Below are 24391 nucleotides of genomic sequence, written 5' to 3'. Positions count from 1 at the left end.
CTACCCCTAACGTACAACTACTGAATCAAAATTCCACCAAACAACTTAAACAATATTGTTTTCCGTTCATGGCTGTCATAGTAAAACATTATGTTTTATCATGTCTATGACAGTAAATTTTCAGATTAATTATTTATATAATAAACTTACAACTAGGTTTAAAATTATTTATTATTTACCTGAAGAAAACAGTTTAATTAATTATTCCATAAATCGAGTTCATAAGCTTGTTACACTCTGTAATTTTTTTTTCACGTTTGAAAGGTGCTACTAAACAAATATATTGAAAGGGAGCAACTGGACCAATTAAAAAAAATAGCAGCATTGGACAGAACTAGGCCCAAGAGACATCAATTAAAATGAGTCACTTGACATAAATAGCCAGTGGCTACTTGTATTTTAAGTAGTTGATATCACTTGTGTTAAATATGTTTTTCTTAAACAAAAATAATAGGTTCTAGAATACCTGTTCTTTAAATGATTAACTATTTTTTTTTTATAAAAGTTATTTCTAGTTAATGTTGAAAAATACGTCTTGTTTGTATAATGATTATTATAAATAAATTGTTAATTAGTAGTTAATATGTCACATTTGATTAGAAAATAGGAATGAGAATTTCCCATCAATCATATTTCTATGTATTGAACTCTTCTATTTGTTTGTTTTTCAACTCTATGGAAAAAAGATGTTGGTCCATTTATATTTGCTTCCAACTACTCAACCCGAATATTCAATTTATATATAGAGTAATAATAAGTGTTAAATGAGTATGTAAAATAAATCATTTGGGTATCATTATTTGCCTAAAATACATTCTTAGGTATTCGTGTGAAAGAAAATTAAATGGAAAAGAAAAATATAAAGAAAAAAAACTATATTTTTTTTATTATATGATTGAGGAAAAAAATATATTTACATAGAGAGAAAAAAAGAAGAGAAAAATCATCAAAGTGATTATTAGTTTAATATTAGATAAAATACACTGAAAACACACACTTGATTAATTAAAAATTGTAAGAAAACTTGACATTTCATGAATTTTGTTTAATTTTTATTTTTTTTGTAAATTTTTTGTTTATAAATTACAACCAATAATGAAAAGTGTTTTAAAATATCTACCGACATGTTTTAGTTGATTAAAAATATAAAATATGTTTTCATTTTAAAACTTATCAAATTCGATTTTAGTTTTCTCAATAGATTTTTTCCTTCTAATCTAAAAGTATTTCCCTTATATGTCAATACTTATTTTGTGGTGGTCTATTCTCGTTATTAAATATAAATTATGATTATTTTAAGAACTATAAAAGTAAAATACTTCAAAATTAGGCCAGTAGAAAATGGGTTAGTTTTTAGAAGATTAAAATCGAATTTAAATATCTTGATAATAACTAAAAATGCTTTTTATCCAGGAACATATATAATATTTAAATTAACTGAAATATTAAACAAAAAGGAAAAAAAAAAAACTCTTGTTTCACCATATGATCTGAAACACTTGAATCATGTTAATCAACATCCATGTAAACTTTGAGATGTTAGTGTTCTTTTTTTTTCTATGTTATAAGCTAAGAAAGACGTTACTCACTATTTCAGTGTGAAAAAAGATTGTTCGGTGTGAGTTCAGAACACCATATTCCAGCTGGAACCCTAGCTTGAATCCATGATGGTTGGTCCACACAAACCATATCTCTGACTTTTTTTAGAATTTCTTTTTCCACCTTTGGAATCTTAAGCTTATGTGCTTCTTTATAAAACAGGGTGATATACTTCCAAATATAAATTGACTACTCTCCCTGTTTACATGTTGTGTCAATTGTAAGCTAATTAAAATAAAGAAAAAAATATTCATACATATCCAAAATATTCATATTCATAGTAGATACTTCTTAAAAAAATTAAATAATAGATTTGTAAAATATATAATACGATAAGAAGAAAAATAATAAAAAAGTGTTTAATGTTAGATAGAAGAGTACATAGTTTAATGTCCGAAACTAAAATTTTATACAAGTTGTTTTTTTTAAGTAAAAATATAAAATATTAAAAATCTCATACAATATAACTAAATCATAATATATATATATATAGTGAGTATAAATATTCAATTAATATTGAAGTTATATGATAAATGGTATTAATATGAACAATATCATTCATTTGTAAACTTATAATGGTTTTGTTGATGAATTGAATGGAGAGTAAGAGAAGCAAAAGGAAATGTTATTAATAATAGATTCTTACCTTTAATTTTCATGGAGGTCCTTGATGGGCTTAATAATTTCACTTGCTACTGAAGAAACATGTAGAAAGAGTGGCGTGAATGGTTTGTTCTTTAGGGAACAAATATGCGTGCACTACATCTTCATCTTAAAACACTGGGTATGTATCACTATTAAATAAGTAATTATTTGAAAAAATTAATTAAGATAATAACAGTTTATTCTGTATTTTATTTAAAAAAATAATCATGTTTTTACTTTAAAAAAATATTAAGGGGATGTCCCTCTTCTTTATTTATGAGCAGATATATAAATTTGATGCAATTTTTTTTAAATACATTTTATCTTTTCATTTTATGATTGTAAAGGTTCTAATTAAAAATAAAATAATTATGGTATTCTCTAATTTCTTTTATTATATGTATTAAATTAATATATGTCAATACATAAGAGGATAGTTACTATAAATATATAAATAAAATTTAAAATTTTAAAATTAATAAAAATGACACTTATTAAATGAGCGAAGATATTAACATCAATTTTTTTATTGACTAATATAAAATATATAATTTATGTCAAATATTAAAAGAACAAACTTAAAGTTTGTTTTGTGTGAAAACACGAGGAAAACATTAATTTGAGTTAATATTTATTTTTTATGTCAAAATGTTGTGGGTTTGGGATTTATTTATGATTAAGTATTCATCTTTAGATGAGGTTTGTTTGTTAAAATATGTATTTTCATTTGTGACTGGTATGTTTTTTTTNTATTCCCCTCACTCCCCTTCCACTTTTGCACTCAACTCAAACCATCATTCACAATCGATCTCCCTCTCTGCATTTTCTTTCTCCTTTATCTGCAAATAGCAGCAAATGGCTCGGCTTAACCTCATCCTTGTCTGGTTTTTTTCTCCACTCTCTGTCTTTATTATTGTCCTTCCTCTGCCCAGCTCAGTCGACACCACTACGCAAAAACATGCCCCAATGTCGAAAACATCGTCAGAGAAGCAGTTAAAAAGAAATTTCATCAAACATTCGTCACGGTCCCTGCTACCCTCCGTCTCTTCTTCCATGATTGCTTCGTGCAGGTAATCAATCGCATGCATTTCATTCTTTCATTCACCGTCTAAATAATAATAATACTATTAGTGTTGTGTCTGCAATATTACTGCAGGGTTGTGATGCTTCGGTTTTGGTTGCGTCCACGGGAAACAACAAAGCAGAGAAGGATCACCCTGATAATCTTTCACTTGCCGGAGATGGGTTTGACACGGTGATTAAGGCAAAAGCAGCAGTGGATGCAGTTCCGCTGTGTAGGAACAAAGTTTCGTGTGCTGATATTTTAGCCATGGCAACACGAGATGTTATTGCACTGGTTTGTTCATTGATTACCTTTTGTGACTATGATTACCGTGAGAAACATGTTGATCCAATGAGTAATTATAAGGTTTATTGAATTATAATGAAAATGGTTGTTCAGGCTGGTGGGCCTTTCTACGAAGTTGAATTGGGAAGATTTGACGGGCTAAGATCTAAAGCTTCAGACGTAAACGGGAGGCTGCCTCAGCCAGAGTTCACCTTGAACCAGCTCAATTCACTGTTTGCGGCGAACGGTCTCACCCAGACAGAAATGGTAGCCCTTTCAGGTAACGCGCGTGCTCCCAAAAAGACTCTTCAAGTTATTGAACTCTATACACGTGTCTTCACTTTTCAATCCCATTGTTGAGATCCAAAGCAATGGGAAAATTTTACGGATTTAAATTTCGTGTCTTGCAAATAAGAGAAGAGTGAAGACAATCATAGTTAAGAAGAGGCTGCGTCGTCAAAGTTAGGATTTTTTTGATAATTCATGTGGGTCTACACAGGTGCGCACACTGTGGGATTCTCCCATTGCAACAAGTTCTCAAAGAGAGTGTATAATTTCAAGAGCAAAAGTGGAGTGGACCCTGCACTGAACGAGAAATACGCATCACAGCTAAAGTCAATGTGCCCAAGGAATGTGGATCCAAGGATTGCCATCGATATGGACCCGACCACACCACGAGCATTCGACAATGTTTACTACAGAAATCTTCAGCAAGGGAAGGGCCTCTTCACCTCTGACCAAGTTCTCTTCACGGATTCAAGGTCCAAGGCCACCGTCAATGCTTTTGCCAGTAGCAGCAAAATCTTCCGTGCCAATTTCGCCGCTGCCATGACCAAATTGGGTCGAGTCGGAGTAAAAAATGCACAGAATGGCAACATTCGTACAGATTGTTCAGTCATCTAATTTTCCACAAACAACACATCCTCAGGGATTCGTTGTGTATATTAGGTTTCCTTTATGTTTAAAATAACAAGTATTGAAAGAATTTAATTTATCACCTTCCTCTGTTTTGTTTTGTTTTCGTTCTTCCTCTTATATTATCAGATTTTTTCCAGAAACATTAACATATTAGTGTGGATGAAACATCAGAATAGTGTTTTTTTCGAATTCACATAGGTTGCAGCTTACCTTATCTCGGAATTGCATATTCTTAATCAACTAAGATAGTACTGGGAATTGCATAGACGTTTCGGCATGATCATAAATCCTTTTCTTATGAAACACTTTTGCATTAGATTATTCACTAAACAAATTAAATTAGTTTATATATAACTTAATTAGTTAAAGAGTTCTATTATTTTTAATTTATATAACTTTTTGTTTTTTAGTTTACATAATATTATTTCATTTTTTACTATTATTATTATCACGTGGTTTCTTCCCATGCCGACAAATTTACTGTTCAATCTTCTCCGTGAGATATTTTACTATTATTATTATCATCATATACATATACAGTCCATTGTACCCAAAGGCCAAACTACAGTTATAAATTCAAATCAAAAGGGAAATGCAAAAGTCCAGAAATTATTGCTCGAAATAGTTAACAAAAATGCTTTAGTTGGCACATTAAAGTCTTGTACCATTCAAAAGGCACATGCATGCATTTCAACTTTAGGAGAATTTTCAAGCGGAGGCAAAAAGAGCCTGACCCACGGACTGTTTATAACTTAATGATCAAAACATGCAAAGCTCTAACATGGACAAAATTGAAACCCCTATTCTAGACCCCTTTGTTAACAACATAATGTGAGAAGTTAGAATAAGTTTCCATGTGAATTCACACCCATATATTCCTAACTTCTTAAAGATGATGGGTCATAAATGGCTTCACTAAATTTCTTCCACGTTACTATTTTATTAGTTTGGGACTTTATAACCTGTTAAACTATGAAACCATTAACACATGATAGAATGACGAACTCATACCTCAAAAAGGAGATACTTTTGCAACTCATGTGCTTTTGATTGGTAAAGGTCAATTAATTCCTTACTGTTATTGTCCTAACCATTTTCGGCAACATTACAGTATTCTCATAACCTTTTTCTGTAATGAAGGTATGTATGTATGATTAAATTAGGAAAAAAAATATCTTGAAATGTGAGTGAAATATTGGTCTCTATTTCACGTATGATCTATTATTCTCTGACTGATATGGGTAGACATAGATGCAGACTTCGACTTAAGATATGTTAGAAAATGTTTCTATTATGATGATGGTTTCCTATTGTTGGTCGATCTAAATATTCATCTCAGAACCCGCGTTCAGAGATTCTCGCAAAATGTTTCTATTACGACGATTGTTTCTATTTCGAATACTTCAACAACGGATTTTGAAATTTATTAAAAAGAATTTCAACAAATTTTTCAAAGGTTTAAACATAATTCAAAATTCGTTCAAGAATATTTTATTCAATGGGTTTCAAAATTTGTTAAAAAAAAATTTCAACAAATTTTGAAAATTTTTAAGGATTTTGAAATTTGTTAAATGATTTTTTCTTTAACAAATTTTTAAAATCCGTTGAATTTTTCTTCAACTAATTTTGAAATTTGTTAAAGATCTAAACAAATTTAATTAGATTTTAAAATTCGTTCATTCCTTAATAAATTTTAAAATTCTATGCAAATTGAAATATAGATTTCATGCACCACTTTTTCATGAAGAAAAATAGGGGCTATTTTTAGAGATTAGAGGTGCATAAAGAAACATTTAGAGATATAGTAGGAAACGGCCTCATTTGAAAGGATAAAATAATGGCCCATGGAGTTTTAAACAAGTAAAGCTCATTACATAAAAGAACGCTCCTTTGTGATGTAGCCAATATTTCAAATGAGGTAGTAGGAGATATTTATAACAGTTTGTTTAGGCTTATGTATAATCCAATTGCCACGTTCTTGAGATAAATTTGTTCTTAATATTGATATAGTTTCAAATAAGGTAAGTTTAAGTTTAGATGAGCCTTAATATAAAATAAATTATAAACTTTTCTCATACTTTATGAATTTTAGCAAAATTAAACGTAATAGTCGTCATTATTTGGCATTATTTTGACCTAAAATAATTCACATTGAAACATAAACAATTAGGAGAAGTGTATATTAACAAAAATAATACAAGACTTTATGCAAAAAAAACAAAGTGTTTTTCAGTAAACGTCAATTAGTGTGTTTCAGACTAAGGTGGCCAAGCCCAATGACTCGGGTCTACCAATCCCATTAGTCCTAAAGTTTTTTTTTTGTGTGTGTGTGGGTATAATGAGCCTTAGAATTTTTTGATGTATTTTTAATTAAATAAACAAATTCTGGAAAATTTGAGTGTTTATGATTGAACTTTTTTCGTGAGATTTGAGGTTAATGTTCTGACCCATGATGATGTTACCAGCTGTGGGGATTTGCCCATTTAAGAATGACCACGTAGAACTCAAAGCAAATAACAATTAGAAGCTGTAAACCATTTTAATTAGCAATGCAAAAATTATGATTCAGTTTTAGTACAGTGAATTAGAAAAAGTATTAAACAAGCTTGATTTTCTAATATAAAAAAGTTGGCCACATGTGTTATATATATATATATATATATATATATATATATATATATATATATATATATATATATATATATATATATATATATATATATATATATAGTTGTCTGTTTTTTAATTGGTACATTTTAGTAATGTGTATGGAGTTTTAGTAACAAAAATATCCTTATATATCATGATTCTAAGTTTTAAGATTAAGAGTATTTTAATAATTATCATAAATACAAAATATATATTAATACTTAATGACTAGTTTTATTAAATATCAATTAATTAATTTAATAATTGTTCCTTTTTTTTGTTGAAACTTTTTGATATCTTTAATTCAGTTTCGCTCATTTTAAAGTTGGTAAAAGCATTCACCAAATTAATTTTGAACTTTACTAAAGAATATTCACCAACTACTCCTAAAAAATTCCCCCACACCTAAGCGTTGAAAAAAATATCCTGCCATTTTTAATACTCCTTCCTACAAAACTTGACCAGAATATTAGAGATATTTATGACTGGCGTTGTTGTCGCATTAATTGTTTTAACCTAAAGTTAGTCTTGAGGACTTGAGTTTTATAAATAAGATCTGATTTTTGAGAAAGAGTTTCCTTTCAAACAAGAAATAATGAATATAGTTATTTTTATAATAATAATTTTATTTAATACAAATATTTTGTATAACAGATTTATTTTTGTTTGATCTTGTTTGTTTTAAGAAATTTCAGAGTATACATTAATTTTGTTTTATATTTTATTTTTCACAATTTAAACATGTATGATGATAAGATTGATACATTATGTAATGTAAACCTATAATTAATTATAATACCACGGTTTTATTCCATATATTGATCTTAACAATTATGAAATGTACATGAGATATCCTAAAAAAAATCTCACTACAAAGTATATTACCTTAATCAATTCCACAGAGTGCTTTAAAAAGTGATGTTTTTTTTTATAATTGTTAAAATTTAAATTAATTTTTTTTTTCAATTTTAGGATAATTTAAATGAAAACAATAATAAAATTTTACATTTAATTAAGCTGATTTTATTCTCGATATATCTTTGTTGCTACACCATAATTTTTAATTCAATGTTGGATTTGAAGAAAAATCAAGATAATATGAGACTGTTCCTTTATGGGTTTTTCGTGAGTCCAGTAACTAAAGAGAAATTAAATGAAATTTCATAATTACTTAAATAAACTGAATTGCTACTCCATTCCAAAAACTAATGATACCATTTATAAATAAAATGAATTAACTCTCCAAATACTATTGTATTAAAACATAAAGGTTTTATCTATATGCAAAATACCATTCCATAACCACCCATTTATTACATATCAGGTAAATTCATTACATAATACTTTTTACTGAGCAAAATAATTAAAATCATAAACTATAAACTTGTTTATATAAATAGAATAAACAAAGTAAAACTTAACCTAACATTAAGTTAATTTGTTTTTATCATCAAGTTAAATATCCTCTCTAATTACACTCAAAATTTGGTCAAACTACTCCAAAGTTACATTCAGCATTGAAGAGTAAAAACTCCATATTATGCACTCTTTTACGAATTTCAATAACAGCACTTTTCAAGCAACCATTCAATATTTTCCACATTTTGTAACATATTGTAGCAAGTCATGGCGAAAGAACCAATTTGACTTGCCAAAACAATTTCATGTATAGAATTCTTGTTTCGTTCTTTTTTCTACTTACAGATGCAAACTGTAACACTTATTCTAAACGTGAAATCTATAATTACTTCCATGATTTTATCGTGATAGCCAATTAATTACAGTATTCGTTCACTGACAGGATTAAACATGTAAATCCCTAATTATTAAAGGACAACTAAAAAAAATTATTTCAAAAAACAAAATTTCTTACCTTTAAGCTCTAGATAATCTAAGAGTCGAAGCACTTCACTTTACATTCAAATTCTAAACCTAACCATGAAAAACTTTGAAGTTATTAATTATTATACTTATTCCTTAATTATTTATTTTTTTCACTAAAAAAACTTAATTTTTTTATTTTCAATTTAGCTTTAAATAAATTACATATTATATTTTTTCAATTTTCTCTCTCCATTATATTCAAACAATTCTCCACACATAATAAATATATATATAAAAATATATTTGAAAAAGTTTTGTATTCTTAAAATTTAAAATATAACACATAACAAATTTTTATCGGGAAAATGACAATTATATAAGAATAGAGGAAGTGATTTCATTCACATATTTATTACATAAACGCAAATTCTTATGTTACGTGATTATTATTTAACTATAAACTCAAATGTATTGATTTACAATCATAAAAAAAAAACTTATTTAATTAATATAAACAGCACAATCACAACCACACAAAAATACAAAGTTTTTAAGACGATGTTTATTTTAAAAAAAACGTCACAAAGAAAAATCATATTTGTTTTTGTTTTGAAATTCATCAAATGCATCAAAATCCTTTATTAGAAAAAATAATTTGTTCGTAATTAAAATAATCAAACAAACGTGGCCTGGACGCAGAAAATCGATCCTTCTGATTTCTTGTCTCCATTATTAATATCAATAATTTGTACAGCAGAAGTATACGTTGAACATTACTCTATCGTGTTATCTTTTAACTTTTGAAGTGCTTTAACAAAGACGAAAGGAACATAGAAAAATATGACAAAACCAATAATGTAAAAAAGAGAAAAAAAAAGTACAACTCCCTCGTACCATGATATGATGATAAGAAGCGGGAAAAGAGAAAAAGAAAAGTATAAAATTTCGTAACTTTTAAGCATGGTTAGAAATTATAATGAAATGGGACCAATCCGAGAACCCATACATATATAGACATAGATGCGTATCTGTGTTTAAATTTTGTGGTGGGTGTTTGTTGGGTACGTACTATAGTTTTTCTCGGTCTGGTTCCATCGTTATCGAGGAATTGAACCTACGATGTATGTTAAACTGATGAAAATGAAGTTGTCCTTGTGGTGGTGGTCGCAATTTGGATGTAAGGAACTTGTACCTTTTTATGGAGCCAATGAAAATGGAAATTGGGAATTGTAACCCTGTGGTGGAGTTGGAAAGGAGCACCCTTGAAAACATACCAAGGGCCAGAGAAAAAAAAATCATAGTATGTGGCCTTGCGCGCAAACAGAAATTCAAGAGAAGCAATTCTGTGCTTAAAAAGAATAAATAATTAAATTAATTGGTCACTTATGTAGCACATCGAAGAAGGGAATCTTAGAGCAGCAAGTTATAGTGTGACAACGTCATCCGCATTATCTCGCTTTGAGGTAGACCCATGGTCCCCAACAAATTTCAAACATTATCGCTCTTGTATAATCTTTTTAACTATGTATACTTATTTATTTTATCTATTTTTACTTTATTTCAATCATACGTGTTTCGGTGTATATTTTTGTTGGATCGAGACACGTGACTTTGTCGCTTCTGGATGACTCGATATATAGACCGAACGTTCGTTCTTTTACAATATAGACCTCGTTTTGATGGGTCGCCTGAGTCGTTCGACTTTCTTCTTTCTGGGCCGTTCGGTCACGTCAGTCTTAGCCGATCGGTTGTCTTTGTGTTCCAGGGGAGACACTTGCAAAAGATACTTAGGCGTGTGATTTGAAGAGGCTCTTGGTTGAATATTTAGTGAATGATTATCAGTATTGAGTATTTGAGAGTAGAGTGAATAATGCGTAAGTGGAACGTAACTAGTTTTCGGCCCTGACTTTGTATTTATAATTTACTTCATGGATCCTTAGCTGATATAAGCCCAATAAAATAATTATCTGAAAATTCAGTTGATTGTTTATAACCTGCTTATCAATATCTTTAATTAAATATTCTTTAATTATTTTATCATATACTGGACTGTTGGCTCAGTAACAATTTAAATGCTGATCCAATTACGCCCAAACTATTTGACCAGGTTGACCAATAACAAATAGACCAATCGACCTTATTTAGTAACCACTCAATCCATATTTCATATGATATAATATGATTTACATAATTGTCTTATGAACATTAACGTGTCTGCAACTATTAAAAGAAAAAAATAAGATTAAAAATGTGCACTGGAAACGTACTTTCTCTTTTCTTTTTCTGGATACATTTTTTAAAAATCTTTATTTTTATTTATATATTTTTTAGAGTTCAACGAAGCATTAACTAATCACTATCTTATCAATTATATATTTTCTGTTTATTTAATGTTTAATTATATGTATATTGTGACGTTTAACTACTTTATTTAAACAAATATTTAGTATAACTTTAAAAATGTTTTTAAGCTTTATTGAAATATTCTCAAAATTTGAGGGATCACTGGCATAAAATTAATTGAAGTTTTTTTAAAATGTATTATTTAGTATATATAATATAAAAGTTAATATTGTCATATATCTTCCAATGATATAAATGTCTTTACAGAATTGATATGGGTTCTACGCGCTCCAATGAAGTCAACAAAATAAAAAGAGAAATAAATACAATAACTAATGAAGAGCTTTTACTTCATAAATTATATTTTATTTACAGTGCGATTAAAATCGGACATCTCGTTCAATCCGACTTGGTCCATCGCGAGTTAGTCATTTGAGTCAATCTAACCTAACTTATTTATTAGTAAGTCAAAAAAATTCGAACTCGATCCGATCCACCATAAGTTGGTGGATTAAATGAGTTGACTCACTTACTCGCTTAATTACAAGTTGTTTCGGTATGATTAAAGTTGTCTGCTCCATCCTCAAGTTGCGCTATTCTTTCTCTTCTTCTTGTCCTAGCCACGGGGAGGGTGTCAAGACATGACGCACAAGTCAGTTACTTTGCGTAATAATCTTGTAGTAAAGATTAGTAATTAGTGTAAAATTACCTGTCTTTTCTGTCAGACAAATGACAAATATTTATAAATTAGTATAATGAACTTACCATTAGGTCTGACTCATTAATTACCATTAAATGACTGTTTGTCAATAAATGACAATTATTTTCATTAACTTCCCATCGATGACTATTATTAATTTCCAGATCGGTCGGTCATTTTCTTGCTGGACAGTCAGTCACCCGGTCCTTTGGCTGACCAAGTGGTCCTACGGTACACAATTTTTTTTTAAATCCAAAAGAAATTACAATTTTTTTTAACTCAAATTTAAATAATTTAATTCTCTAAGATGATGTTAAATTCTAATAGACAATTCAAAATAAAAATAAATTTAACATAGCTCAAATACAATCTAAAAGCAAACTCAGAAAGCAAATAAATAAGCTTATAATATTGATAACTTTTGTGTGACTTATCTATTTATAAAATTAGAGAGTCTTGAATGTTAACTAAATTTATAATATTTTACTTTTTTGAAACATCTTTTCCTTTATTCCTATTTACAATATAATAAAAAAATGTTAACTAATAATATTGAAACATAAAATAATAAATAAATAAATTAAACTATGTAGGTTGATGAGATTCACAGTAAATTCAACCCGAGTAAGCTAAAATCTAAGTGAACCAGTTAAAAATTAATCTTATAAAAAAATTCATTTTTTTAAACATAATTCATATATTATGATTGAAGTTCTTTTTGTTTCATTGTAATTATCGTTATAACTCAATTGATATCACAAATTAAATTTGTATTCTATTTTTATTCACCTATAACATATGTGGATAGAAAGAAAATTTAATGTAATTATTATTTAGAGCAATAATTAGATTTATAGTTTATCTAAATAATGAAAATTTGTGAAGATCGCTTGCGCTAAATTATATTAAAACAATAGTTACCGTTACCGCTGCTAAAAAAAGGTAAATACGTGTTATGAAAAATCCTTAATTAGTAATCAATCATAGAGATTAAAACTAATTAGTTTCTATTAATTAATTTATATAGCAATATATATTACCTAATTTAGATGAAAATTTATAAATTTTAAATTATTTGTTTCTAAACCAGTTTTATTATCTTACTTCACACTCTCTCAAACCAACTCACTCTTAATAGTCTGAATATAAACAAAAAAGCCTTCATAGTAAAAAATCAAATTCTCCCGTTCAATAATTATATTTGAAAAAAAAAATCTCATTGATACTTATTACTGAATAATGTTTAAAAATATATAATTTTAGGATGAATTTAATGTTATTATCTGATGTTCTTAATTCTAACTAGAAATAACAAGTCTATAGTGCACATTTTTATTACAATATTTTATTTTAATGTTTTAAAATGTATAACTTATTTAATTTAGAAAATTATTTAAATACATCATGTGTATTATTTTTATATGTTATAATAAGTAATTTATATCTTAAATAAACAATTTGTATAAAAGTAATGTAAATTACAAATTTGTAGGAAAGAAGAAAAAAACCAAGAATATTATAAAGTACTTGAAGCGTTTAATAGATAAATTATTCAAGTTTATTTTTACTTAAAAATATCATAAAAGATAAAATAAAAATATCACATATTTAAATAAAACGAAAGAATTTTATTATATACTATGACTTCTCATATCATCATTTTGTTTATACAAAAATATAAAAGAGTAGAAATATATACGCTATTAATTAATCAAAACAATTTTAAATAATTTTTTAAAATAATTAACATAAAAGTTATATTTCAATTTTCAGTTCTTTTTTAGTTTCTTATTTTTCAAAAAAAAAACTCAAATTAATATTTCTTCAAAATTTTAATTCAATTTTGGTTCCTCAATTTAAAAAATGTATATGTTCTTTTAACTAAATTTTGTTAAATTTATTTAATATTTCAAATGTATTTTATAATATTTGAGTTGTTTAAACCGTCTAACTTTTTTTTTTCAATATTATTATTAATTGAAAAATATGTTTCAATATTATTATTAATTGAAAAATATGTTCGAGACCTCAAATACATTTAATAAAATAAAATTTAAAAAACTAAATTTACACCATTATAAATACAAGATACATTTAATAAACTAAAATTAAAAAAAGTAATTTTACACCATTATAAATACAAGAGACTAAACTAATAAAAGATTTTGAAAAAAAATAATTTTAATTTTCAATAAAAATCAAATAACCAAAAACATATTAAAATTTCATATTTGGTTATACCTACTACAAAATATCTATCCACCGAAAGTATATTTTAATAAATTTTGAATTTTCCCTTTCTTGCACGGTAAAAGAAGTTAACTTTTTTAAATAAGTATATATAATTATATATATATATATATATATATATATATATATATATATATATATATTATATATATATATATATATATATATATATTAAATATATATATATATAGGTTTGCTAATTTAGGTAAGGATTTTTTTAGTTGGTATATTTTAGCAAAATGTACTGCTACAAAGATCTCATATATTTGAATCCATTGTTGTGGATCCAAATCCATTAGTGAGAAATTTTCTTTTCCAATTGAAATCCTCTAGTATATGAAAGACTGAAAAAGTGTTTTCGTTGTTGGGGCATAAAAAGCCATGGTATCTTAACGCATGTATAGAATTTATTTGGAGCTATTAGAACTAGATCTACTTTTTGGGGAATATGAGTAGTTTTAGGTTAAAAAAAAGTTCCTATTAAAAAAAACAAGGGTATTTTAATAATTTTAAAATTTAATTTAAAATAAAAAAAATAAAAGGTATTTATCATCCTGATTGGTCTACCTGTATTAGTAGTTATTACCTACGTAGTTATTAAGAATAACTAACTTTTATTTATTTATTTTAAATTAAATATTAAAATTATTAAAATACTTACAACTACACTTTGCTAAAATGTACCAACTAAAAAAAGCTTTTACGTAAATTAGCAAACCCACACACACACACACACACACACACACACATATATATATATATATATATATATATATATATATATATATATATATATATATATATATATATATATATATATATAATTGCTTCGATAGGAATTTGTGCAGGACCGAGAGACTAACCTTTCCGACACGTTCTTCCTGATTCCGAACACTTGGGTCTCCTTTCTGACGTGTTCTCTTTCCTTCCGAATGCCTGAACCGTTTGGACCGCTCGGTTGTTCCTGCTCAGCTTAGTTGTATTATTGCTCCACTCGGTTGTTCCTCCTCCGCTCAGTTGTACTCTTGCTCCGGTCGATTGTACTCTTGATCGGAAGGGGAGGTACCTCGCTTTTGGCCTTGTCATTTTATTTATAAGCGTTTTATAGACCAAATAAAAATAAACTTACCTTGAGATTCGGTTAGTTACTCATAAACGACTTATCAATATCTCTAATGAGATATCTTTGGTTATTTCACCGTTTGTTGAGTCTTTGGCCCTATAATGATTTAAACCATAATAACTTAAACATTGACCCAATTATGGCACACCCTTAATATAGCAGATAGACCGAGCACCATAAACGGATTGACCGAACAGTGCTGAGTGTTAACCTTCGGTCCATACTATCATACATGTATATTTTCAATAAAAGTCTCAAGAGATTCTTTTTAAGAGAGTAATTATGTAAACATTGAATTAAAAAGTTATGTTGTTAAGGGAAAGAGAAAGAGAAATTATTAGCTAAAACATTTTATTAATTTTGGGTTTATGATATAGTAATGAGATGTAATATTAGAAAAATATATAATTTAATATTTAATCAGAGTGTGGATAGAGAAAGATATTTAAGATGAGGAGAAGATATGTTTATGTTGAATAGCGAGACTGCATCCGCACCAAGAAGCTTGGAATTTGTCGTGTTGTCCAATTATTGAAAGGGAACGATGGTGAAATCCGCGTCACACCTTTGCTAGCTTACATTTTTCTCCTTCGAATAATTTTGCTTGCCACATCCATTTTTTCATATTCCATGTTTTTATCCACGTGTCAACTTTCTCTATGCACCTATTCTTTATTCTCTACCTAGTTTCACAACACACAAGATTTTTGTAGAATAATATCACTCTGTACTTCGCTCTACAGTTTTTTTTTTTTTATTTCTTGTCAATTGTTTCAAAATTAGTGTTTTTGGATTAACAGACCTAACTCATTTAGTTCCAACTCATCTTGTAGGTTCAGTAATAAATAATTTTAAAAATTAAAAAGTTAAAAAAAAAATTAACTAATTTTTAAAAGTGAAAGATTGTGAAGATCTATCAATTAGATATTACTTTTAAAAAAGTTTAAAGGCTTGAAAGGATATTTGCTCAACCTATCCTTGGACAAAATATGCTATGAACTAAATAAACTTAAAATTATTAATTAAAGTTGAGTTATTTGCTGATAAAAGAAACAAAATAAAAGTTTAACACAAAAAATTGATTGAGATTGGATTACATATATGTTGGTTAAGATTAAGTTAAAGATATTTGGATTTAAACCAAGTCTAAAGTATATTGATTGAAATCAGTTAAAAAGTATTCAATTTTTTTCCTTGTTTAAGCTAATTCATTATACTTGTGCAAGTCAGAGAAATGAATGATTTTCAGGCTTAAATCATGAGAGATGCATTGATTCATATATAATTTACTACTTTTGTCCTTGCTTTTGAGTACGTTACAAATTATTACAATGTTTTCTATTATATTGTTCATTTTCCAGTTGTAGAAGGTTTTTGAAAAAGTTTGACTTTTCCATCATAAATATTAATAGAGAACAACTTCTTTGATTTTTTTTATCCGCGTTTGAAATTATTTTTTTAAAGAGAAAGACATAATCTACTGTCATCCATTAATAAACAATCATATTAATGTTCTCACAATAGCTTTTATGTTAATAATTTTGATCTATGTTGAATTTAACAACAATTTACCAACAAAAGTTTGTTCTTTCAAATTAATTACAAATTTTTACATGTTATTTTCTCTTTCTTTAATTCAAATGGTATATAGTTCAGATTATGTCAAATCAATTTCTATACACTTCAATTTATTCGAAGAAGCCTCGAACCACTCTAAAGATATTTTTGCTTAGACTACACCAAAATTGTCTTGTACATAACCATGTTAAAGTAAGTTGGAAATGTTCAAATGCTAACTACCAAAAAGATGTTATAAAATTTATCATATTAAAGGTGATCTTACTTAATTAAGCTAAATAGGTCAAATGAATTAAATCAAGACAAATGTGTCTTCATTATAATTAAGTTTATACCACTTTGATCAATGTTGAAGTAAACACATTTAAGTCAAGATTAAATTAAAGATTTTCTAACTGAGGACGTGACATTAAGTTAAGATACATTAATTAAGATTAAGATTAACTTTAACTTTAATCAAGAACAACTATTACCATTTGTAAAAAAAAAACTAAACTTTTTAAAATTGAAAATGTATTCCTCACTCTAAAAGAAATGTAAAATATCTAGAAATAGAAAACTTGAATGATAAAAAGTGTGTTACTATGGGCTCATAACCGACCGAACGGTAAAGATGTAAAGGAGTCTCTAAGCTATTGACCTCGTGGCCGACCGATGATACCACTTAGGCAAATGAACCGAGCGGACAAACAGTTAACCGCTCGGTAAAATGGGCTCGTAGCCGATCGAACGGTCCGTAGAGGTGCAGAAGAATCGGCCGACCGATGATATCTCTCAGGTCAGTGAACCGACCAATAAAAAGAGCCGTTAAGGTAATCAATAGTAATAACTGCCGGGGAGTTAATGAAAATAATTGTCATTTATTGACAATTAATAATCTCATTTATGGGTGATTAATGAGTCAGACCTAATGGTAACCTTATTATAATTTATAAATATTTGTCTGACAAAGGAGACAAGTAACTTGAACTGGAATTGAAACTTAGAGCTTTGATAACTAAATCTTGATTACAAGATTATTACGCAAAGTCACTGACTTGAGCGTCGGAGTGTCTTTTGCAGGCACCCTCCTCCACGGCTCGGACAAGGAGAAGAGTGAAGACATCACAACTGGACATCGGAGAAGACAACTTTGGATGTTTTGGATTAGGGTTCTAAATCTTGCCGAAACAAAGTGTATAACTAAAAATTAAAACTGTGTAAACATAGAGACCAAAACTATGAAATCAAACTAAAAGAAGGTAATAAATTTTTTAGTAATGATACTTGTACATCTTTATTTTATGAACGTCTATTTCACAATCTTTTTTTTTTTCTCGTTGTCTACGTACCTCTTATAAACCTATCAACTTTTTCTTTAAATGTATATTTATTGACAAACTTTTTTTTTGGTGGAAATGAATAATATTTTTATATTTTTAGTCCAATATGGACTGCTTGTGAATTATCACTCATATTACATGATAATATGGTTTAAAATATGACAGATCTCTATCGAAAATGTAAAGAGAAATTTTGCAGTAAAGTGTGAAGAATAGAAAAAGTAGATAATAAGAATAAGTGGGTAGATGATGTGATAAACAGGAGTAGATTAGTGAAGAAGAAAATCCATGTATTTTCAACGTAGCTGTATAGAGCAGTCTAGGTGAGGAGCATTCAAAGTGGATAGAATTTGGAGTGACATCAATACATTACCTTATACAACTTCAACATAGAGCTGCTTCTTCCTAAGGAAGTTTCCGTGGGCTCCATGCACGAATGCGGCGAGACGCAGCATTGTAAAAACAAATAATAAATCCATTTCTTTCCTTGCACTAACTTTTCATTCACTTCTTCAATTCAAATGAAATCAAATGCTCTTCTTCCCTTTACACTCTTATTGGATCATATGGGATTTACCAAAATATTGTAATTATAATTTGTTTACTGAAGTGGCTCCCACTCCCTTTCCCATTTACTGACTTGGAGGACCAAAAGGTAAACCTATTTGATTTAAGAGGTGTTTTACAGAAAAAAAAAATCAAGAATTTCTTAAAAAAAAAAAATTGTTCATAAGGAAAGATAATTAGTAAAACTAAGTGTTTAATATATTATACTAAGACCTTAATTCAGTAAAGATGAGAGATGTTATAATTAGTAAGAATTGGACAACACAAGAAGAACGCAAAACTAGACACTGACGCGATCAGCAGTTTTGTTGCAGCTCGATTCCTACTGTCATTGTAAATTTATATGCCTCCTTGCATACTCCAAAGGCCACCCACCAACTTATCCACCAACTTATGCTTTTTTCTCTTTCCCACCCTTTCACTTTGTTAATTTATTCATTGCTAATGGTTGCATAATTAGTAACAGGTAAAATAGATCCAAATACATATATTTTTTTTTATCAAACTCCCCCATCAAAGCCGGGGAATTGGACTCCTAAGATGATTCCAAACCAAACAACATCTGCTAAAGTTCATGTAAATGCGAGTTCTGTAAGTAATTTGAAGAGTTCATAAAGTCTAGGATTTCACAAAAGTGATCTTTTTGCCAACAAAGTTCTTTTTCCACTGTCCATAAAGTTGTTCAAACTATCTCTCTCTGACTGCCTTCTCGAACGTTTTATTATCTCAGCATTATTCTTGTATTCCTTAAGTATATCACTGGTCAAAATTATTATGTGTGATCCACAAGCCTTTGATTAGAGGCCTATAAATCATACTTAAGAATTCGTTTGAAAGTATTAAATATTAAAATCGATTATACTGAAGGAGATGGAGTCTAAATGATCCTGTCTCTTCAACTGCATATGCTTGTTTATTTATTTATCATTAAATAAAAGCACAAATTCAAGGGGATGCAATTCAATATTGCACAACGTTGAAGCTTTGAAAGGTTGAAAGGTCAGGTAAATAAATAACAACGTCATATGGATTGAGTCTGAGTCATCAGACAGCTCCCACATGCCGTTTATGAATGGATCAGGTCAAATTCTTTAAACGCAGCTGGAAAACCTGGACGCAAATAATCAAAACCTGAATATTCATCATCCTTTTTAATTCCTTTAAATCAAGGAATTAACCGATTTTTTTACCGCTAAAACTGTATCCAAAAATGTACAGGTCACAAATGTATAGTCTCGATGTTTTTTTTTTTTTCGGTAGAAGCATCACGAAATATGTATTTAATTATTTAATAATTAATATTCTTCATAACACTTTTGATAGAACAAAACAAAAAAAAGAAGGAAAAAGAGATAAGGAAAATTTATCACCGACGAACCCTCATCTTTCTCACCCTGTCTGTCCATCTACAAAGAACGACAGAGAGAAAAATCCTGTGCCGGTGTTCTAACAAAATCTCACCGGATTCAATTCCGGAAAAACCTCTTCTCTAAATAAAAGCGATAAAAAGAGGGAAAAAGGACGCAGCAGCGAGAACCCTCAAACACGAATCTCATAGAGAGAGGAGAGAGAAAACTCTCAAATGAAGAGGTTTAACACTTTCCGGCCTCCGTCGGGAGCGTAGTGATCTCCGATCCCGCCTTCCAAGCAAGCCGCCGTAGTGGTCCCGGACTCCTCCGAGTTGATCGACGGCGATCTCGGCCATCGAATTTCCTGTCGGCAACCGAAGCTCGCCGCGTTCTGCAGGAAACTCGGTGTCAAACGGAGATTGAGATCAGTGGTGGCCGTCTGCAGCTTTGCAAGCTCTTCCAATCGCTTGCGTTTACCACCAGAAGCAGCCTTATCGGACATCGAACCAGGCAACCGGAAACTCGGGTTCGGATCTCGGACCCTCCATTTGTCGTTACAGGTAACTTCACCTTCGGAGGCGTCGTCAGGAGTGGGAGCGTCAAGGCCAAGAAGCTCCGGCACCGGCCTGACAGTACCGCCACGCAGCACCGTCTCAACCGCCGCCTGACACACGTGCCAGTTTCCAGTCCATAAAAGGCCAACGGCACCGTTGACGGGATTCACCGTTCGTCCGCAAGCTTCAAACAGCAGAGACTGAAACAGAGCTGCATAAAAAAAGCGGCATCAGACATGAAAAAAGAAGAAAAAAAAAGTGAGGTCTGTAAGCGAAGTGAAAGTAAAATTTAGTTACCGGGCCTTTGGGCCTCAGGGACGTTGGAAATGAAAGACATGAGGTCAGCACGACCGAAGAATTTGGCAACAAAGACAGTGGCATGACCTTGGGCCTCGGGAGTATCGATCCACTGTAGACACGGCCGCAGGATACAAGACTCGCTGCAACCCTTTCGAAGGACGCGGCAACCGTTGCAACTCATGCCTCCCTATGGAAAGAAAGAGAGTGGTGTGTGTGTTTGTTTGTGTTTTTGCTTTGTGAACTCTGCAGAATCAGCCTCACATGGAAGGCAAAGCAGAGGAAGACAAGGATTAACGGGAAAGAAAGACGGAGAGGCGGATAATGGAAGTTGAGTCGGGGTGCAGTTGGGGTATAAATAAACGTTAACGTGACGGGAGGAGCGAGATAGAAGAGGGTTGGGAATTAACCATGGTTAGGTTAAGTTGGAGTGAGTTAGTGTTAGTGGTAGTGTGTGTTTATGTCTGCGTGCGGTGGGTTGTATGGAAGGGTGAGATTCCAAGGAGTTGGGCGTGAGCGGCTCCGTGTCTCCGCGGATGGATGTTCCTCCACCGTTGGATTCTTTACATTTTCTTTGGCATTCACACAATTTTCAGATATTGATGGGTGCCTGTCCTTTTCACCAATGGAATGAATCTACTGTTACTTGCCCTCCATTTTTCCTCATGCAACTCTTCCTAATCTTCCTTTTTTTTCTAATTCAGACAATAATAATATTTCTACACCACACTACTATTTATATTCTTTTTATCATTAAAATAAAGAACACAGAATTCGGAATGCTTCACTTTTGGCACTGAGGGAGTGGAATATGTGTTCCCTGTAGATGGTATTTTTGGTAAAAACTTACGGATTTAGCTTCACTACAGTTTATGTAATAATTCTGGTGCATAAGTATTTCTAGAAAATTATGAGCGGTCTGCTTGATACATGGAGAAAAAAAATAGATAAAAAAATAATAGCTCAGAAATAAAATAGTGATAAACTTTATTCGCTTCAAGTGAAAGAAATTATACATAAAAGAAAACAATTTCTATCATTACTATTTTTTCGTTTTGTGTTTAAAAAATAGAATAACTTTTTAGAAGATGCACTTTTGCTTTTTTAACAGTTACGAAATATATAATTTTGTCTTTATTAAAATAATCAGTGTTAAATAGTTGTCGATTCAATCACTGATCTTATTTGTACGTATTTTTGTGTGGAAATTGATACGTGTGAATCCTATGTTTATATCCTTTATAACATGTTGTTTGAAGGATTTTTTGGTTCCCAATTTACTTTCTTAATTTTTATAAATATTTTGGTAAGTGTTGAACTAATTTATGAATAAAAATGTCAATAATGTAGTTATGAATATAAGTTTCTTTTCACTCAATCATTAGTTTACAGGAAATATTCACCGCTTTCACACATCAACACGAGGACTCCGGATTAAGCACGTTTAATCATGAAGTTCTAATGGATTAGGTGACCGAAAAACAAATGCATTTTGGTGATATGAGTAGTCAAATCAATCCCTTTAAGCTATCCTTCAACTGTATAGTCTCATACCTATACAGTCTCTAGATCCCTCTCATTCCAGTGTATGTTCGATTCATCCATGTGTCCCTTTCATTGGAAGCCTGTCAGGAGCCGGTCTTTGTTTGTGCCCTTTGCACTTCGTGCCTCTTGTACCGGCGATCACTCCCTGCCCTCGTTAGTGCCCGGGTGTCACATGCCCACCAGCTTCCGCTTGGTTCGTCCTCGAACCACACCGTACTAGGAGAGGCTAGGCTCTGATACCATAAATGTAACATTCCAGATTATATAGAATCATATAACATAGTAAGTCCACATTTATATAAAAGAGAACAGTTAGAGTAGACTGTAAAGAAAGTTTTAAGCTTACAGTCATCCCAAATTGAGTCCTAATTTAAAACTTAAACATAATAGAGTATTCCAAAAGATAAGGAATAACTGATAGAATCCTAAGGAGACTAAGCAACAACATCATCTTCCTCCAAAGTTTGCTCCAGAGGCACGTCATCCATCTTTGCTCACATCCAAGTGGATGATCATTGCAAAAGAAAGCATACCCAAGCAAACAAAAACACACAAGCAAGGGTGAGCTAGATATAAAAATCATGTTATAGCAGTCACAGACAATATGCAAGCAAAGACAGATACAATACACTACACCCACATGACTTGTTGCACTTAAACTTGACTCGTCCGGACTTAGAATGATTGTCGAGCTATGGCGGGTCATGCACTCATGGTGGCCTCTACTGCTTTGCAAAGTCATTGCTAATGGGTTTCACCCTACCACACTCACGAGGTTAGTCCGTTATCACTCACCTTGGGCCATACTGGAAGCACCCAAGACCAGGAATTCCTACTACTACTCACGACATGATTCAATCCTCTCTACTTGATAATGATTGACCATTGTAGTTTCAGGATAACCCCCAAAACTGAGCTACCATGCAAATCATTCTAAACAATGAGGGCACCACCATGTATCCCCCCTTGAGGATCATGGAATTACATCCAATACTGATACTTTTCACTTTAACACCAACATGATAATGCACACATAAGCCCTTAAAGCAATTGGAACAATTAAGTAAAATAGCATACTGGAATAAATAGGAATATAGGTCGAACGAAAAACATCAACACATAATGAGCAAGATCGAACACCCTGTGAATGGTGGAGACTGAACGGTATCTCACTTCCCAAAGGACAGGACCGAACGGTACATAAAAGGTTAGACTGAAGATGTGGCCGAACACTATTTAGGACCGCCCACTAAGAGAGACCGAATGCACTACGACCGAACGCTACTTGAGAGACCGAACGCTACCTAAGAAATCGAACGTTACCTAAGAGACCGAACGCTACCTGAGACCGAGCACTATCAAGACCGAACGCTACCTAAGAGACCGAACGCTCAACAGCGCATGACCGAACGATTATCAGTTCACTTTCGGTGAAACTGCATAATTCTGCAGAAATATGAACAACACCTAACATAACCATTCCTAACCATTTTTACTAACTTCTAACACATTTAATTCTTGTTTTATACTTAATTAAACTTATCTAAATGATTCTAAACATTCCTACTACCATTCTAAAGTGATTAAGATTCAATTTCAACTCTAAAACACCAATTTTCCCAACTTAGGGATCCAAAACCCAATCCTACTACTTTGCACCTATTTTGATCAATTTAGTTACTCAAACAAGTCACAATACACTAGCTAAGACTGCCCCAATAATCCAATTGCGCTTTAGGCCCCAAATGCCAAAAATCACTACCTCACTTCCCTCAATTTG

The 24391-nt window shown here is 30.4% G+C and overlaps 2 protein-coding genes across 2 annotated transcripts; one reads left to right on the top strand and one right to left on the bottom strand.

Moving 5' to 3' along the window:
* Nucleotides 1-3153: 3153 nt before the first annotated feature.
* On the top strand, nt 3154-4589 carry LOC124822081 (peroxidase 51-like). Its single transcript, XM_088101073.1, has 4 exons — nt 3154-3314; nt 3401-3601; nt 3707-3872; nt 4092-4589. Exons 2-4 carry the CDS (start codon nt 3575-3577, stop codon nt 4493-4495), a joined length of 597 nt encoding a protein of 198 aa, XP_087957199.1. The 5' UTR covers nt 3154-3314; nt 3401-3574; the 3' UTR covers nt 4496-4589.
* A 15542-nt stretch (nt 4590-20131) lies between these two features.
* On the bottom strand, nt 20132-21491 carry LOC124833265 (LOB domain-containing protein 37-like). Its single transcript, XM_047307694.2, has 2 exons — nt 21067-21491; nt 20132-20980 (listed from the first exon to the last, which is right to left on the bottom strand). Exons 1-2 carry the CDS (start codon nt 21248-21250, stop codon nt 20445-20447), a joined length of 720 nt encoding a protein of 239 aa, XP_047163650.1. The 5' UTR covers nt 21251-21491; the 3' UTR covers nt 20132-20444.
* Between the last annotated feature and the right edge of the window lie 2900 nt (nt 21492-24391).

This window comes from Vigna umbellata, chromosome 10 (assembly GCF_029865625.1).
Source record: "Vigna umbellata cultivar VRB3 chromosome 10, Vumbellata_1.0, whole genome shotgun sequence".
In the NCBI taxonomy this organism is placed as follows: Eukaryota; Viridiplantae; Streptophyta; class Magnoliopsida; order Fabales; family Fabaceae; genus Vigna; species Vigna umbellata.
Note: the sequence above shows the minus strand (reverse complement) of the source record. Positions and strands in the feature narration are given on the sequence as shown.

Coding starts and splice junctions, on each gene's coding strand:
- LOC124822081 (XM_088101073.1), top strand. CDS start 3,575: ATGGCAACACGAGATGTTATTGCACTG. Junction 3,602..3,706: donor CACGAGATGTTATTGCACTG/GTTTGTTCATTG, acceptor ATGGTTGTTCAG/GCTGGTGGGCCTTTCTACGA. Junction 3,873..4,091: donor AGAAATGGTAGCCCTTTCAG/GTAACGCGCGTG, acceptor GGGTCTACACAG/GTGCGCACACTGTGGGATTC.
- LOC124833265 (XM_047307694.2), bottom strand. CDS start 21,250: ATGAGTTGCAACGGTTGCCGCGTCCTTCGAAAGGGTTGCAGCGAGTCT. Junction 20,981..21,066: donor CCCTGAGGCCCAAAGGCCCG/GTAACTAAATTT, acceptor TTTTTTATGCAG/CTCTGTTTCAGTCTCTGCTG.